The sequence below is a fragment of the Mirounga angustirostris genome, unplaced genomic scaffold, assembly GCF_029215605.1.
Source record: "Mirounga angustirostris isolate CCGP_5_RB_7025 unplaced genomic scaffold, mMirAng1.0.hap1 SCAF_8, whole genome shotgun sequence".
Classification (NCBI taxonomy): Eukaryota; Metazoa; Chordata; class Mammalia; order Carnivora; family Phocidae; genus Mirounga; species Mirounga angustirostris.
In genome coordinates this window covers 35,744,302-35,759,847 of record NW_026991716.1, presented here as the reverse complement: position 1 = coordinate 35,759,847, position 15,546 = coordinate 35,744,302, and the positions used below count along the sequence as shown (strand labels likewise).

Below are 15,546 nucleotides of genomic sequence, written 5' to 3'. Positions count from 1 at the left end.
CCGAGCAGGGAGCCCGATGTGGGACTCGATCCTGGGACTCCAGGATCATGACCTGAGCCGAAGGCAGTCGCTTAACCAACTGAGCCACCCAGGCGCCCCACTTCACAGTAACTTTAAGAGACAGTTTTTATTAGCTTCATTTGATAGATGAGGGGCTTGAGACTTCCAGCAATATAAATGGCAGATCCTAGATCATACAGCTAGTGGGTGAAACCCGTGCTCAAACCCATGTTTTCCTACTTTAAATTCTATCGCCTTTCCCCAACCACTGCACAAGAGTAGTAGAAGAGTAGCCCAAAGTTACACTCTAAAGCAGATTTTCTTCCATCGTCTGAGGGACGGAGAGTAGCCTGACAAGCCTGTGGAAAACTCCAGTGCACCTCTGCCTGGGAATGTCCTGGGGATGCAGGGGACTCGTTAAGGGTATGGTGTCTGGACCTAGAGGTCACTGGGCCCCAATTCCCCCCACAGTCAAAGGAAACCCCAAGGTCCTTTTATTCAATCTCTGTGCCAGTCCCTGACCACGGTGGGCTCCTTCCCACCCCTATGACCTTGCTTTGTTTCTTGAAAAGCCCTCTGCAATCTGACCACTCCCCTTCTTTTACTTTCTTACAATTGTCTACACCACCTGCACCATACTACCACCAATGCATTGTCTATGAGTGTTCGCCTACTTTCTAACGTAAGCTTGAATTTCCCATACCCCCAGTGCTTTCTATCACAAGGTCAAGGACAATATTTCTTTTATTTATCTGTAACATTAAACATAGAAGAGGGTTGTTGAAAGAGCAGATACTCAGTACTTGTTGACAGATGGTCTACTTCACCAGTTGACTCACAGTCTCAGTGAATAAACAAATGTTACATTTAAATAATGAAATTCTTTCCAGAGAAAAAACAGTTGGGATACAGAGGGGTCAAAGGGAAAATGATGGCCCCTTGGATCCTTTTCACCTCTTTCTCATGGCTATTGCTCATTTGAGGATGGGAAATTATTCTCTGCCAAAGTCCACACTCTTGGAACCTGGACTGTACCCCTTCTCTCTGTAGTATCCCCCTGCTTTGGTCCAACACCACTATTTGAAGTGCATAAACTCTTTGACTGTGGAGACTCTTCAAAACTGAAGTTCCAGGTAGATTAGGGAAAGATAATTACTCAGCTGGACCTGACCTAGTTGGTTAACTAATGAAGTCCTCATGGTAGAAAGCCAAGCCTCCCCTACAACCCTCCCTTTCCCTCTGATCCTTACCCAGGCCCTGGGACTCCAGGTGGAGCAGCTCTTCCTGGCCATCTGGTGCCTGCCCCAGATTCCCATTCATGTTCATCTCCAGCTCTGACAAGCTGCCATGTGCATTCATGGTTTTCAGTGCACATCCCAACTCACAACCCTCCCAACACTGCCTTTTTCTCATGACCTCCTGACCTCATAGGTCTGACCTCAGTGTTTTGTTGGTATTCGTGAGATCATTTCTACTTGACAAATGATTTTCACTTAGCAACACAGTATGCAGAAGATGGGTTCCAGAGTGAGACAAACCTGGGATCAAGTTATGGCTTTACCATTTTACTAACTGTTGTCTTGGGGTCACTTTTAACTTCTTTCAACCTCAATTACCTTACCTATAAAATGGGCCCAATACTACCTAGTTGACAGGGTCACTGTGAGAATTAAATGAGACAACATATGAAATCCCTCTAGCACATGCAAAGTTCTCAATAAGCATTAGCTACCCCCCATCACCACCAATAGACTTGTTGTGAGATTAGTTAATATCTGTGAGTTCATATTTGTGAAGCATGAAACAATGCCTATCACATAGAAGACACACAACAAATAATTTTTCCCTTCCTTTTTTTGCCCCCAAGGAATGAATACCAGTATACCCAAACTCCATTTTACCTTTTGCTTACTTCCAAGCAAGAGAAACAGAACTTTATTTAAATCTACATGCATTTCAGGGAAGACGCTACTAGGCTAGAATGTATTTTTTTTAATTCTCTTTTAAGAATGTAGCAAAATAAATTTGAGACCACAGTGGAATTCATTCCTAATTCAGGCATAGATAGAAAACTTCCCTCATTTGTCAGACAATAGGGCATGTGAACAATGCTCTAGCTGCTGCCCCCAAAGCACAGGCTGACGTGAGAACTGAGCTCATCGGGGTGGACACCAGTCAACAGAACCCGGTTGACCATAGCCTTTAGAAATGGTCAGGACCTCTCAGACTCAGGGAATCTGTGTTTTTCAGATTCTGCAGCATTTGGAGCCTCTTATTAAGCTGAAGAGGAATGCTACCTTTCTATTCAGTGGGCCTCTCAATCAACTGCCCTTTAACCCACAAAGGGCTAGAGCTCACATGTCCTTCCACCCAGATTTCCAGGGCTGGTTCAAATATTGGTCATGGAATTGGTCACCAAGGCTGCCACATCTATGGACTGAAATCAATGGAAAAGACTCTGTAGATTCAGTTTCGCCTGGCATCAGGAGCCACAGCATGCTGTCTTATTTAATGGAAATGTTGCTGGCCTCCAGATTCCTGAATTAACTCCAAAACGCAGAAATGCCAACATGACCCAGGCTGTCCTCCAAGCTCCATGCCTGTGTATGTCCATGGATTTTTCTAAGCAACCCACATGGGCACTTTGTTCTGAATAAGAACACTCACAAAAGAAAAACCCCAGAGAGGCCGGGTTAGGAAAAGGAAGGTCTTCGGCAGACGATCCTCAGGACCATGGTTTAAAGGCTTAATGTGACTGTTGGAAATGGGCCACTGCCCTCAAGCAGCTGCCATTCTTCCGGGCGCTCCAAGTCTGTCCACTTGGTTGGCACACAGGGCCTTTCGGCACCCGCTCAGGCTAACATCCAGCACGCAGCTGCAGCAGGAAGGTGACTCAGACATGGTTACCAAGACGAAAGAGAAACACAACCAGCTTCGAACACTGACCCCTAATTCCACCCAGCCCACATGGTCTGTGCTGCTGGGCCTGCGAGGCTTGCTGGTGGGACGTGTGATCTCTGGCACCAGGAGTCAGGAACCCATTTGATTTATTTAGATGTGGTGCCACTACTGGGTGGGTCTCCTAAGGTTTCCGTGGCTTTCCACTTCAGATTTTCCCTTTACTCCACTCCCTCAAACCCCTGCCAAGCCTACCATGCTTCAGCCTGGTCCAAGCCAGCCCTAAGAATCTACAAATTAAAGGTTCTCATTTGACGGCTTTCATGTGGCAGCTTAGGAAACTCCAAGGCCAGTCCTAATCTGAGGACTTCAGCCCAGGTGGTATCTTCTGGTTTGAACATAAGCCTTTAACTCCAAGGCCTAGGGCACCAACTCATTCCAGAAGTGTCACTCAAAAGCAGGAAGAGTGTTGGGCAAGTGTCCTTGGTCACCCCAAAAGATCGACTCTTGGTCTTCACATCTGCAGTCACTTTGGCTGTGGCTAAGTGGTTTTGTCTTCCCCTTGTCTTCAGATTCCATACCCCGCTGCACCCACCCAGCCACCCCTCAAATTGTAGCTGAGCTGGCCCTTAAAGTAAACAGAGCCATGGCACATGGCACCGCTTCCTATGGTGGCCTCTATCACCCTGGGGGTGGGGAAGCATGGATGGAGGGCTCCTTGGCATCTGCCCCCAGGTGGCCACTCTCAGTGATTCGGGCACTTGAAGGCATGACGCTGCTCCCTGGGGAAAATCACCTACATGTCAGCCCTTAAGGTGGTAAAACTAGGCAGTTATTTTCCCCCGGAAACATAGGAATGATGAAAGTAACAGCAGTCGTAATTTGATTAGGTGGTAATCTGGGAAAGGGGATGAATGATGTAGGCTGCCTGACAATGTCTTCCATGAGTGTGAGGAAGGAATGTGGGAACGTGGGGACTACCTCCGTGCCATGCAGGTCTTTCACGTAACTTCCAGAAACCTCCTCCTTCCTAAATGACAGCATCCTCTCTGCAGTGAGGAGAGGAAGGTCAAGTGTCTCAAATGTCCCTCCTAATCTTTCTGGGAGATGGACCATTTCTCTTTATAAGATCTTTTAGCGCCTCCCCCATTTCATGCATGTTTTCAGTCCAGCATCAGTGGACCCTTTGCTTTCCATGCTAGAAGCTGCTGACTTGTTCTTCACTGCAGTTTCTGGCTGTAGCCATCATTTCCTTTTGATGGTCCTCGGGACATCCTTGTCCCAGGCACCATTCCCAAGAGTGTTGGACCACTGACCTTTCCTTCATTTCCCTCCTGACCTTTTATGTTTCATGCTGCCTTGATAGATTTATCCCTTCCTCTCATCTAAATTCCTCCTTTCTCTCCCTCCCACTGGTCCATTCATTCTAACTTTTCTATACACCAAAGCATGGAATTCTCTTCTAATTATTTATAGGAGGATACTTTTGTATATTTCACCTAAGTCAACATTTACTGAGAAATTCCAGTGCCTAGAGAACCTTGTATCAGATATCGTACAAAGCCACACTCTATCCCTGCCTGTTGCTTCTCATTACTGTTTGCACTTCCATGTCCTACATATTGTAGGGATTCATCATGTCACTATATCAAAGCCACTCCCTCACCTTTGGTTTCGAAAACTTCCACTACCAAGCCACAAACCATATGATCTTCCCCCACATCCAGCTTCCTCCCTCTCTCAGCCTTGAATGTCCCCCACCCAGCTCTGAGCCTTCTCTTGCTTTTGGTCCCAACCAGTGTGATCCACGCCCCCCTTCCTGTCAGAATCCCACACCATCGCTCACTTTTCCTCATTCTCTGTGGGTCTTTTTTTCTGCCCTTCCTTCTTCAGTCAGAGGGAACTGAGGCACCACATGAATAGATGCCTTTCCCAAGGAAAATAGATTTTTGGCTCTGACCAGGAAATCCATTTTTCAGGGTGAATAACACAACTCTCCATCATTTTACCTTTGTCAATTTTTAAGCAATAGCTTGAGCAGCAGTAGGTTGTTTGGGGCAGCCAGGAAAATGAGCTCTGGCCCTTGTGCTCCAGACTAAAGGCAATCAGACAGCAGGCCCAAAGGCAGGAGCATAAACTCTCCACTTCCGATGTGTTTCCTTTCCACTTGGTTTCCATGGGACCCTGTGTTGGGGGCGAGGAGGGCTTCCAAAAGTACCGATGCATATTCTTCAGCAAAATAAGGAGCCAAATTTCAGGATGGCCAAAAAAAAGAGAACATTATAGAAACAGGTGAGGGACCAGCACCAAAGAATTTTATATGCCTAACATTTACAGAAGCCTCACTCCAAGGCTGATTTTGCAAGTGCCTTGTTGTCTGCCATTTCTACCTAAGTGCCATTCATAATAAGTATCAAAATCCAGAAGAGGCCATACCTTTAGGATTTGGAAGTGTTTTCCATCTAGCTCACAACCTGGAATTGCAATGTCCTGTTTTGGAGGCCAAGACTGAGAAACTCCTCTTCTTCTTTAGGGTTTTTTGTTTGTTTGTTTGTTTGTTCGTCTTTTGGTTTTTGCTTTGTTTTGTTTGAAATTTTATACTGGCCTGTAATATTTTATGTGCTCTCCTCCAGGTCTTAAACAGTCCTGTGCCTCAGCAAGCCAGCAGGCTGCTCTGAGTCATACATGTTTTCTGGGATTCGACACTGTGACCTATGATTGAAATTCACTAAAAGGAAACAACCACGAGCTAGAAATAGTCACGGCAAGTGGAACTCCTAAGGTCCTCTGCTTTGTTGAACAGCTGAATCTGACAGACTAAACAAAGTTGGGGAAAAGGCACAATTTGTCTTTGCCATCACACCTTCCCTTTTAAGCTCAGATTTTCCCCCATTTTGGCACCAGCCTGAGACACCATCTTATGTCTCGTCTTCGCAGGATCTGTTAGCTAATGGTCAACAGATCATGGAGTTTGTCTTTGCTAGCTCCAGGACGGTGATGCCTTCAAGAGTATTTGCATTTTTATAAAAGCTTCTTGGAGTTGGAATCTCTAAGGCTATGAAGCATAGTGACATGTAGTAGGAGAAGATGGTGTTGAATTGTGTGTGTGTGTGTGTGTGTGTGTGTGAATTTTATACAGAGGATGCACCCACTGAGGAGCGTGGTGGCGGAGGAAGGAAGAGCCATCAGTGTACTTACCCCATCATGCCACAATATGCTATGCCAGAAGGAAGGACAGTAAGCATGTAGGACATTCATTTATTCATTCAAAAGAATTTGAGTTCCTCCTATGTGCCAGGTACCATCCAGGTGCTAGAATTACTGCAGCAAACAAAACTCACAAAAATCCCTGCCCCATGGACTGCACACATTCTAGAAATAATAATAGAAATAGTAAAACAAAATTTGTGATTCTTTTTTTCTGTGATACCGTAAGGAAAATGCAAGGTTTGGGACAAGATAGACAGTGATGAGAGTCATTATGCTTTCCTTAGCAAAACGGATCTAAGAGCAGAACTGACTTCCTCTAAAAAGCCAGACCGTTTTTACCCCTTTATAACATTTCTTTAACTGAGCCTCAGTTTCTTCCTCTGTAAAATGCTATTTGACCAGGGATCATGGAGAAGTTTAACTGACATAATAGGTAAGGAAGCACTTGATACAGTGATTAGTGTAAAGTATATAAGAAATTCATTTTATTCTCCCCAAAGGCCATTCCTATTGGGTGGCAGAACCTCGCATATGAATCAGGTTGCCCTTTTGATCCACTCTCCTCCTCTGTCCCTTCCTTCTGGGATCTTCTTCCACTTCTGCTCTACATAGCAAATGCCACTCGTCCCTCAGAATCCTTCCCAGTCATCCCGACAGAGCTGACCCTCCTCCTCCCTGTTTCCCGGTGCTGGACACATGCCTGCCTCACGGCAAATAGCAGCTTTCATTGTTACTGTTCACGTTTTTTCTCCTTCACTGGACTTTCAATTCTTTAAGGGCAAGGATCAAAGCTTTAATCTTCTTGTTCAAGTTTATAGCTCGGTCACATGCCAACCACAGTGCCTAAGAGAAATAAATACTGGTGGAGAGAATAAATAAATAGATGATCATCTCATTAGCTTTCAGTCACTCCCGTGCTCCAGCTGCTCTAAGTCCTTCTAATGGCAGCCAGGGCTTGCCCCATGAGAGAGCTGTTTTCTAAATCCTGAGAGGCGAAGACAGCTCTTCAGTAGGCTTCCAGGCCCTACTTTGCCTCTCTGCCTTCAGACGATGGGCATCATCAGCCACCGCACCTTGGCCTCCCTGAGCAGACATGGGGGACGCTAGCTGCCAGAATTACAGCCCTCACATACCAATGTCCGCTCACCTGAGTTCCCCACCATCATAGAACTCCAATTCCAGAATGCCTTCTCCATCGTCCTGTGTTCCCGATGATACGCCCATGGCACTGCAAGACCCCAAGCACGTCTTAAGTCACCGAAAGTATTAAGTCCTTCCAGCGTAACTTTCTGTCTCATAACATGCACTTCACTGAATTTTAAGTCTTGGAAAATTGGCGACTCCTTTATACTTGTGATACAGCACTGGCCCCACATGTCAAGATCCTCTGGAAAGTGACAGCAAACTACCTTCCTGGGCTTGTCTCCTCTGTGCACCCCATGTCCATTCTGTTCCCACTACCTAGGCCCCTCCGCACCTCAGGGAAGATGCAGCAGGGTTTTCAGTTGGTTCTAAGTTCTTCCAGGACCAACTGCTGTAACAGTGCCGTGGGCGCTGAGAAGCCTCAGCACAGCCGTTCCACCCAGCTGTCAATTCGGACTGTCAGCTCTAAAAGAAAGCAGAGCCTGGGAGAGAAAAGGCCGTGAACCCAACTCCTTCACTGCAACTTTTTGAATAACCCTCTTCCAGCCCCTCATCCCTGCCGCTGCCTTCTCATCACCTCCTCTGTGGGAGGCAATTTGGGGGATCCCCCAGGCAGGTTCCCAGGTCGTCTCCATGGAGCTCTCCTCATCCCCCACTCCATTCCATGGAGATTCGCTCCCTCTACCCTCTGTTGCTATTTCATTGGCAGTGAAAAGCACACATTGTCAGAATTGGGCACAGACCAGGGGTGGGGTATGAGGTATGGCGTGAATCCCTTGGCTCCTGGTGGGCTCTGCTGGATGAAAAGTGCCCCCCGGTTAACGTGTCTCATGCAGCAGAACTCATCTTTCCGAGTCTCGCACAAACCCATTCCCAGGCCGACCCGGTTCTGGAGTGTGCAGGGCAGATGTGGAGACAAAACCGAGACGTGCCCATTTGCTTCTGATTGGAAAAGGGTGGGGTGTCTTGTGTGCCTCACCATTCAGACATTCTTCATGGTGCTATTTTTATCAACGGTAATCATTAAATTGGTGTCAGATGGGCTGGTCCAGTTCCTCACCCCGAGGCCTGGTGATGAGACTCAGCAGGTTTTTTCCAGGCAAGAGGAGATGTGGTATGTGGCCCATATGAATGCATCTCCGGAACCTGGGGCCTCACAGGCAAATCACTCTTGCCCCGGATCATGTTCATGTGGCAGTTAGAGCAAGGCTCATTGTCACTCCTGGTTCGTTCCTGACCTGATTCATTTAACACACATCTGTTGAGCACCTTCTAAATGCCAGACATTGAACAAGACACTAGGGATTCACAAAAATGTAATCTCTACCTCCTAGAAACATGCCTGTCACCAGAAAGGATTGTCATGTGAAGTGACAGTGTCTACTGGGCTGTGTGTGTTACAGATGCATTGATAGAGGATCATTGACTGCGGAGGGAGGATTCGTGCTGCCTGGGCCTCAGGGAAAGCTTCTCGGGGTTGGTGACACTCAGCCAGGGCTTCAAAGATAAGTAGAATTAACTGGATGAAAACATGGGGAAAAGGAACCAATGCTTTTAAAAGAGGCATAAAAAAACAACTCCGTAGATTCACCCAAAATCCAGCTGTGAATTCAGCTGTTGCCTAGGGAGTCCCAGGCACACACTTGCATTGAGACTCGCTCTGGGAGGCCAGGGGGAAGTGGGCTGTGGTACAGGAATACCATCCGCTCACTCCGCCATCCCTGGACGTCCTGACTCTGGGTTCCAGAATTTGGCCCCCGAGCAGGGCCCAGCAGCAAGGGTTGGCACATAGTGACGATAGCGACCCAGGATGTTGGATTTAGATGTGAACTAGGAGCCGCCATCACAACCTGCTCATGGATCTTGCGATGGAGAACCTAACGTCGGAGTAAGCACCGAGGCCCCTCCCTAGACACAGGAAACAAGGATGAGTCGTTATAGGGAGACTAAGAGTAGAATTTTCTAGGTTCTGTATCTTTCAGCCTGGTTTGTACCTCTTTTAACTAAATGCCTGGAAATCCAGCATGAAATTTAACAGAAAACCAAAACGGGGCATAACAGGAAAACGGGGAGAGCTGTAGCACTGAATGATGGCAGAAAGTGCATTTGCAGATGTCCTCGGCAATCCAGGGCCTGGGGCTCTGGTTCTCATTTCCTCCGACCAGACATTCCAAAGTCCAGCCCCCCACAAGTCACATGCCTGCATAGGCCCAGCCCTGCAGGGTGCAGGGTGTCGCTGGAAGGGCCTCCTCGCTGGGTCAGTGGCCAGCTGGAAGAGCCCGGGGCCACCTTGTCTGGTCAGGAGCTTCTCGGCTGTGAGCCTCTTGGAGTCAGGGCTAGCTTTGTGGTCCGCCTAAAGTGACAGTGAAATTAATGGGATCCTGATGCCGTGACTGAGGCCATTTCCCCATGTCTCCAAACAGGGATGAGAGAAGAAATGTCATTAGGACGACAAGAGGCTTTTGAAATCTTCAAGAGGGACCACGCTGACAGCGTCACCATCGAAGACAACAAACAGATTTTGAAGCAGAGGTAAGGCTGGTTCACAGGGCCGCTGGTCCCCCGACGCTTAGCCAGGCCAGTCTCAGGGAAACTCGCTACTCCGTTGTCCCTAATCTGCTTGCCCTAACTTCTAAAAGAAAGGCCCGATGTGTATTTAGTTTCACGGTGAATTATGTCCAGCCCGGTAGGACTTTCCTACGTGGGAAACTCCTCATGCCAGCACTGCTGGGGTCCACAATGTCAGGGCGGGGTCTGTCACTGACAGCACCGACTTTGTCTACAGTTCTCACCTGTTACACTAATTCCCGTCTGCCTGTGACTCTGTCCATATCACACTATTCCAGGGGCCAGGGGAAAAAGTCTGTAGACCAAATTGTCATCTTAGAACTCTAGCTGCTGCAGCCCACGCTTCCCACTCAAAGAGAGTATATGTGCACACAGCCTGTGACCCAGAGGCCTCTGGTGTGTTCTCCAGCCGGAAGCGGAGCGGGCAGCAGCGTCTGCTGACATATCATCAAGCTGGCCTCTGAACCCTTTAGGAAAAAAACTTCATTTCAGCTCATCTGCAGTTTAGATGCACAGCCGCAAACTGTGGCAAACAGAAAGACTGCCAGGTGCATGGGTCCAGAGTTCAGAAGAGAGACTTCTAGTCTGTGAACTCTTCTACTGAGTCACCCGTGACTCTGGATCTTAGCACACACACAAACAAACATTTGGAAATTTTCAAAACCAATTCGCTGAATTAAAATGAGATCCAGGTTTGAGAGTCATATGCTTATAAATGCTTCAAGGAAGCTTAAGGAGTGGCTGAGCTCAGGAAAACAGGTGGAGACGCAAGGGTCTAGACGGTAGAACCGGGGGAAAGTTCTGAAGGGCAGGGAGGGAGAGGAGGCTGTGAGGGAGGCTGAGAAAAAGCAGAGAGAGAAGCAGGGGAGACCCAGGAGAACATATTACCTTGAAAACCAAGAGGGGAGGTGGCCCCAAGAAGCATGTTGTGAGTGCTGTCTGACACTAGAAAGAAAGAAGCAGGGGAGACTGGACCGAACACACCGAGCGAGTGGGCAACTGCGGACCACGGGTTGGAGGGCTGGGAGTGAGGGAGCACATGAGAAGGAGCTGAGCAAAGAGAGCACACGTGAACATGTATTCAAAAAGTTTGTGATAGACGACAAACATTCGAAGGAGGGAAAATGGAGGCCTAAGGAGAAGGGAGGTTTGTTTCAGAACGGGAGAGAAGTGGCCAACATTGCAGGCCATGGAAGCAAGCCCGTGGAGAGAGAGGGAGACAGATAGACCAGGGGAAGAACTGATGCAGCAAGGCCTCAGGGAGAAGGTCGGGGGAGGGAGGGCATCAAAGATCCCGGTGAGGTGAGCCTGGAGAGAAAAATGAGACAAGACACTGCCTCTGATGCCCTTGGAAGTGAAGGGAGGAAGGTAAGACGGCCTCTATTTTGTCTGTGGAAGTTGAAGTGGAATGAGAGTTGGGAGGTAGCAGACATGGTGGCAGAGGTTTCATACAGATGTCACAGAGAACTGGAAAGAAGGCAGAGCTGGAAAAAGAAAAGGAAAGGCAAGCAGCGCTGAGGGCCCAGCTTGACTGGCTTTCTCGCTGTGGTAGCATGTGAGTGGGGGTCTCAGGTCACTTTAGGAATCCTACGATGGTGGTAGGGGTGTAGCTGGGAGCAGTCATTCGGGCGCCATGCTGCCCCCCTTAGTCGGAAGAAGTACATGTGGCCCCCGCAGCCCAGTGGTTCTGCTTCCGGGTCTGTCTCCCAGGAATCTCTCGAGTGGGCTCTGAAGGGGACGTATGTGAGGATGTTCGCAGCAACTCAGTTTGTGGCTGAGGAGAGCTGGAAGCCTGGGTGTCCATCACCAAGGAAGCAGAGAGGTAAAATCTTGGGGAAGCTAACCATGAAGTCAGGAGCAATGGATGAATGTACACACACCAGCACGGACAGCACTAAGAACACAATTCATGGAAATTATAAAAAGATGCGCACAAAACAAACAAAAAGAGCCAAACGTAAAGATAGATTATCACATACTTTAACCATAAGAATGGTTACCTGTGTGAGGGAGCAGAATGAGGGCAGGACAGGGGGGTGTGAATGAATAAATGAATAAAACAAGGGCTGGGGGAGAAAATAAAGTGCCTCTACTGAAAGCTGAGGACCCTCCCCCTGGAAAAATGGACATAGCGCATCCACACAAATTTTAGCAAATGAATCCTGGGGTTTCTCAAACCTTCTAATGCATATTCACAGTAAGCCATGAGTTTCTGGGATAGTCAGCTGGATGTGTTGGAGCAGAACACCTGTCTGTCTGAAGATAAGCATGTCACACTTGCTGCCTCATCCAATACGAACTTCTAAGGGGCCCTCAGCCTTCTCACCCAAGGCTTCAGAGCTTCCACCAGGGCCTGACAACTCTGGCTTCATATTAAAATGACCCATGGAGCTTGTGAAACCTTCCAACACTGGGCCTGACCCCTCAGATACTCTAATTTAATTAGGTAGGAGCTAAGCATCCATTTGTTTAAAGATTCCAACATGAAACCAGGTTTGAAAACCACTGGCTAAACAGTGTCCAGAATCCTTGAGATCTAGAAGCTCTGAGGTAGGATCCCCAAACTCTACAGGCTAAACCAATTACCAAGGGATTCTTTTGTGCACATGAGTTTAAGAACCACTAGCTTAGGAAGAATTCTATTTTTTTAAGAGTTTATTTATTTAATTTGAGAGAGAGAGAGAACATGAGTGGGGGAGGGGGACAGAGGGAGAGGGAGAAGCAGACTCCCCGCTGAGCAGGGAACCTGACTCGGGGCTCGATTCTGGGATCCCAGGATCATGACCTGAGCCAAAGGCAGACACTTAACCGACTGAGCCACCCAGGCGCCCCAAGAATTACCCTGGAATTGGTATGGTTCCTGGTTCTGGTTTATACTCGAGTTTAGGTCTGTTTCCAGTGGGAGGGTGGGTTGGGATGGCAGGGCTGAAGATGTGGTCTTTCAAAGCCTCTTAATACAAAGCTCACTTAACTCTAGTACAGTAGGGTTCTGACAACCCCATGACAAATGTGCTTTTGGGCTGAAACACATCCAATCACATAGGATGGGCTGGTAATACCGGTGGTCCCATCTTGCTTGTGGCCATAAAGCGAGGGAATTAATGAAACTCACACAAAGCTTTCCTCTGAAAAGGGGTTTTTCCCAGCAGTAAATCAATCTTTTTAAATCAAATGAAAAGTCAAGAGACCAGCCCACATTTTTTAAAAAATGTCTACATCTGTTTAATGTTACTGTAATAACAATCATTAAAGGAATATTTGGTACTGGGGAGTGTAACCCGGGATCTACACTTTTCTCGGGATTGGAGCTTTTGTTTGCATTCATGGAGAGTATTCAATTACTAGGTATTACATGCTCATAACTGCTGGAGGCAGAAAACTAAGAGAAAATGTTTTTCTGTGAAAACAAATAACTAAAGCACTGCTCCTACAGCAGACATCAAAATAGGGCCCCACAGGTGCCAGTGGGGGCGACTTCCACACTGTCCTTACCTCAAGAAGCAGTCTGCAGTAACCCCGATCCCCTCCAAGCATTTGCTGCCTGTCCCCCTGGTGACTGGAAGCACCATGTGGCCCATCTGCAGGAGGGCTGGCCGGTCCTAGGAATGCAGACATGCATCTCAGCATTTTAGTCAGGATGGCACTAAACGCCTGTTTCCTCACTCAGCTCCCAGGAGACTACTTCCTCTGAGAAAGTCTCACCCTCTGAAAGCCTCCAGCAACGAGGCCCCAGCGTCCTGGCCTGCCATTCATTCCCGACTTTTCACATCTACCATCCACTCTACCATCCGTGTTTCCAATGTTGGGACATCATGTTGGCAAAGTTCACAAAAGAGGGGCTTGGGACTCACAGGAGCCTGGGGGCAGCTCAGCCTCTCTAGCCCATGGCAAGGAGGTTCTAAGTCCGAATGAAGGAACCATCGATGGCCCCGGATCCCTTCTGATCCCTCAGTTCCCCCAGAGTACAAGAGTTGACCTGGAGCCACAGGACAGAGGGGTCCATCAGTGGCTCACACGTACACATCCGAAAAAAAGATTTTCTTCCCCATCTTACCTGGACCCTTTGCTGTCCTCCCAGGCAACTCTAGCATCTCTCAGCCCTAGTCCCCAGTCTGGAGGAGATCTGCTACCTGTCTGTGACAAGAAAAACAAGACATTGGCACATTAATAGGGTGTTTACCCTTTGCTGAACTAGAGCATGTAAGCCAGTTCTTAAGCTGGATTTTTATAGTGGAAGACAACTACAATTCAAAATCTACATTCAAATCAGGGACGACTCAGCCTTGTAGTATATAATAATATGAAGAGAGGCTGGAGACCCCATGTTTGGCAAAGACCAGTGCCCAGGCACCACACAGCTAACTTTCTTCTGTGACAGGTCTTTGATACAAAGGGAGTCCCTCTGTCACAGAGTTCCATTAAATAACAAAAGAAGGGGCGCCTGGGTGGCTCAGTTGGTTAAGCGACTGCCTTCGGCTCAGGTCATGGTCCCGGAGTCCTGGGATCGAGTCCCACATCGGGCTCCCGGCTCAGCGGGGAGCCTGCTTCTCCCTCTGACCCTCTCCCCTCTCATGCTGTTTCTCTCTCTCTCTCTCTCAAATAAATAAATAAATAAAATCTTTAAAAAAAATAACAAAAGAAGAAATAAATAGAGAGATTAACTGCAGTTGGAAAAAAGGCAATGATAGTGAGAACTCAATCAAGAAAAGCGCCCCTTCACTAGGTTGGATCCTTCAGACACAGACTAGAACAGCAATCTAAAACCAACAGGAAAACTGGACCGAGGCTGGAGAACAATCCTGTGGCACCATCTGGAAATAACATCAATGACAAATAGGAGTTCCCTGGTTCCTATTAGACTCCAATTTTAACCTTTATTATTTTTCCATTTGTGTTCTATATTTACACCTTATTCCCTGAACTAGAATTATGAACTCTGAGAGCTGAGATTAGATTAGTATCTTCCCAGCCTCCCCACAGTTTTTAACACAGTGCTGGCCACAAAAATAGTACTCAAAAATATTTCTTTGGCTTGAGAATGACACTTTGAAATTGACTTCGAGAAGTCTTAGCAGCCAAGCAAACTGCTCAAGACCTACTTCCTAGAAGCAGGAGAATGCAACCGCAGGCTTCTCGAGACAGGGAAGGAACAGCTCAACAGGACATGGGAGGGGGGCAGCCATCTTGATGGGAAACAAGATGGAATAGAAAAGAAGTATTGGTATTAAAGAAAAGGCTAAGGGAAATGAAAGGTGGATCTTCATGGCAATATAATAGAGACAGCTAAGGTGCCATGTCAGGGATAGGTCTCCAACAGAAGGAAATGGCACAGATGCAGACCTACTCTTCCTCTCTGATAGGGAAGAGGATCGCATGTTCACTCTGTAAATAATCAACATATGAAGTTAACTGCTGTAGACAAGAAGACTAGGAAAGGTGTCAAGAGGAACCCCTTGCCCTCCAAGGACATATTTGCCCCACTGGCCTGAGGAAACCATTCCAGCTGACGTGACAGGGAATAGACCACAGAGGCTCTTGGAGATTGAGTGGCTTATGAACATCAGCTCCTCCCCTTAGCCCATAGGTTAAAGCAGCTGCTGCCCCTGGTCCCCAGCAAATTGCCTGTGGTTCTAACTGTCCTGGGGCAGAGCCAGGTGTCACGCTTCCTCAGCTGCTCCCCAGTGGTGACATATCTCTGCCTGACCCACACCAAGGGCAGGATGGGAT

At 47.7% G+C, this 15,546-nt stretch overlaps 1 protein-coding gene across 2 annotated transcripts in view; it reads left to right on the top strand.

The window, feature by feature from the left end:
* KIF6 (kinesin family member 6) overlaps window positions 1–15,546 on the top strand; it is a 442,506-nt gene that overhangs the window by 327,599 nt on the left and 99,361 nt on the right. For both annotated transcript variants that reach the window (XM_064597574.1, XM_064597573.1), the window contains exon 14: window positions 9,675–9,783. In XM_064597574.1, coding sequence (XP_064453644.1) covers window positions 9,675–9,783 — 109 coding nt within the window. The remainder of the gene's footprint in view (window positions 1–9,674; window positions 9,784–15,546) is intronic.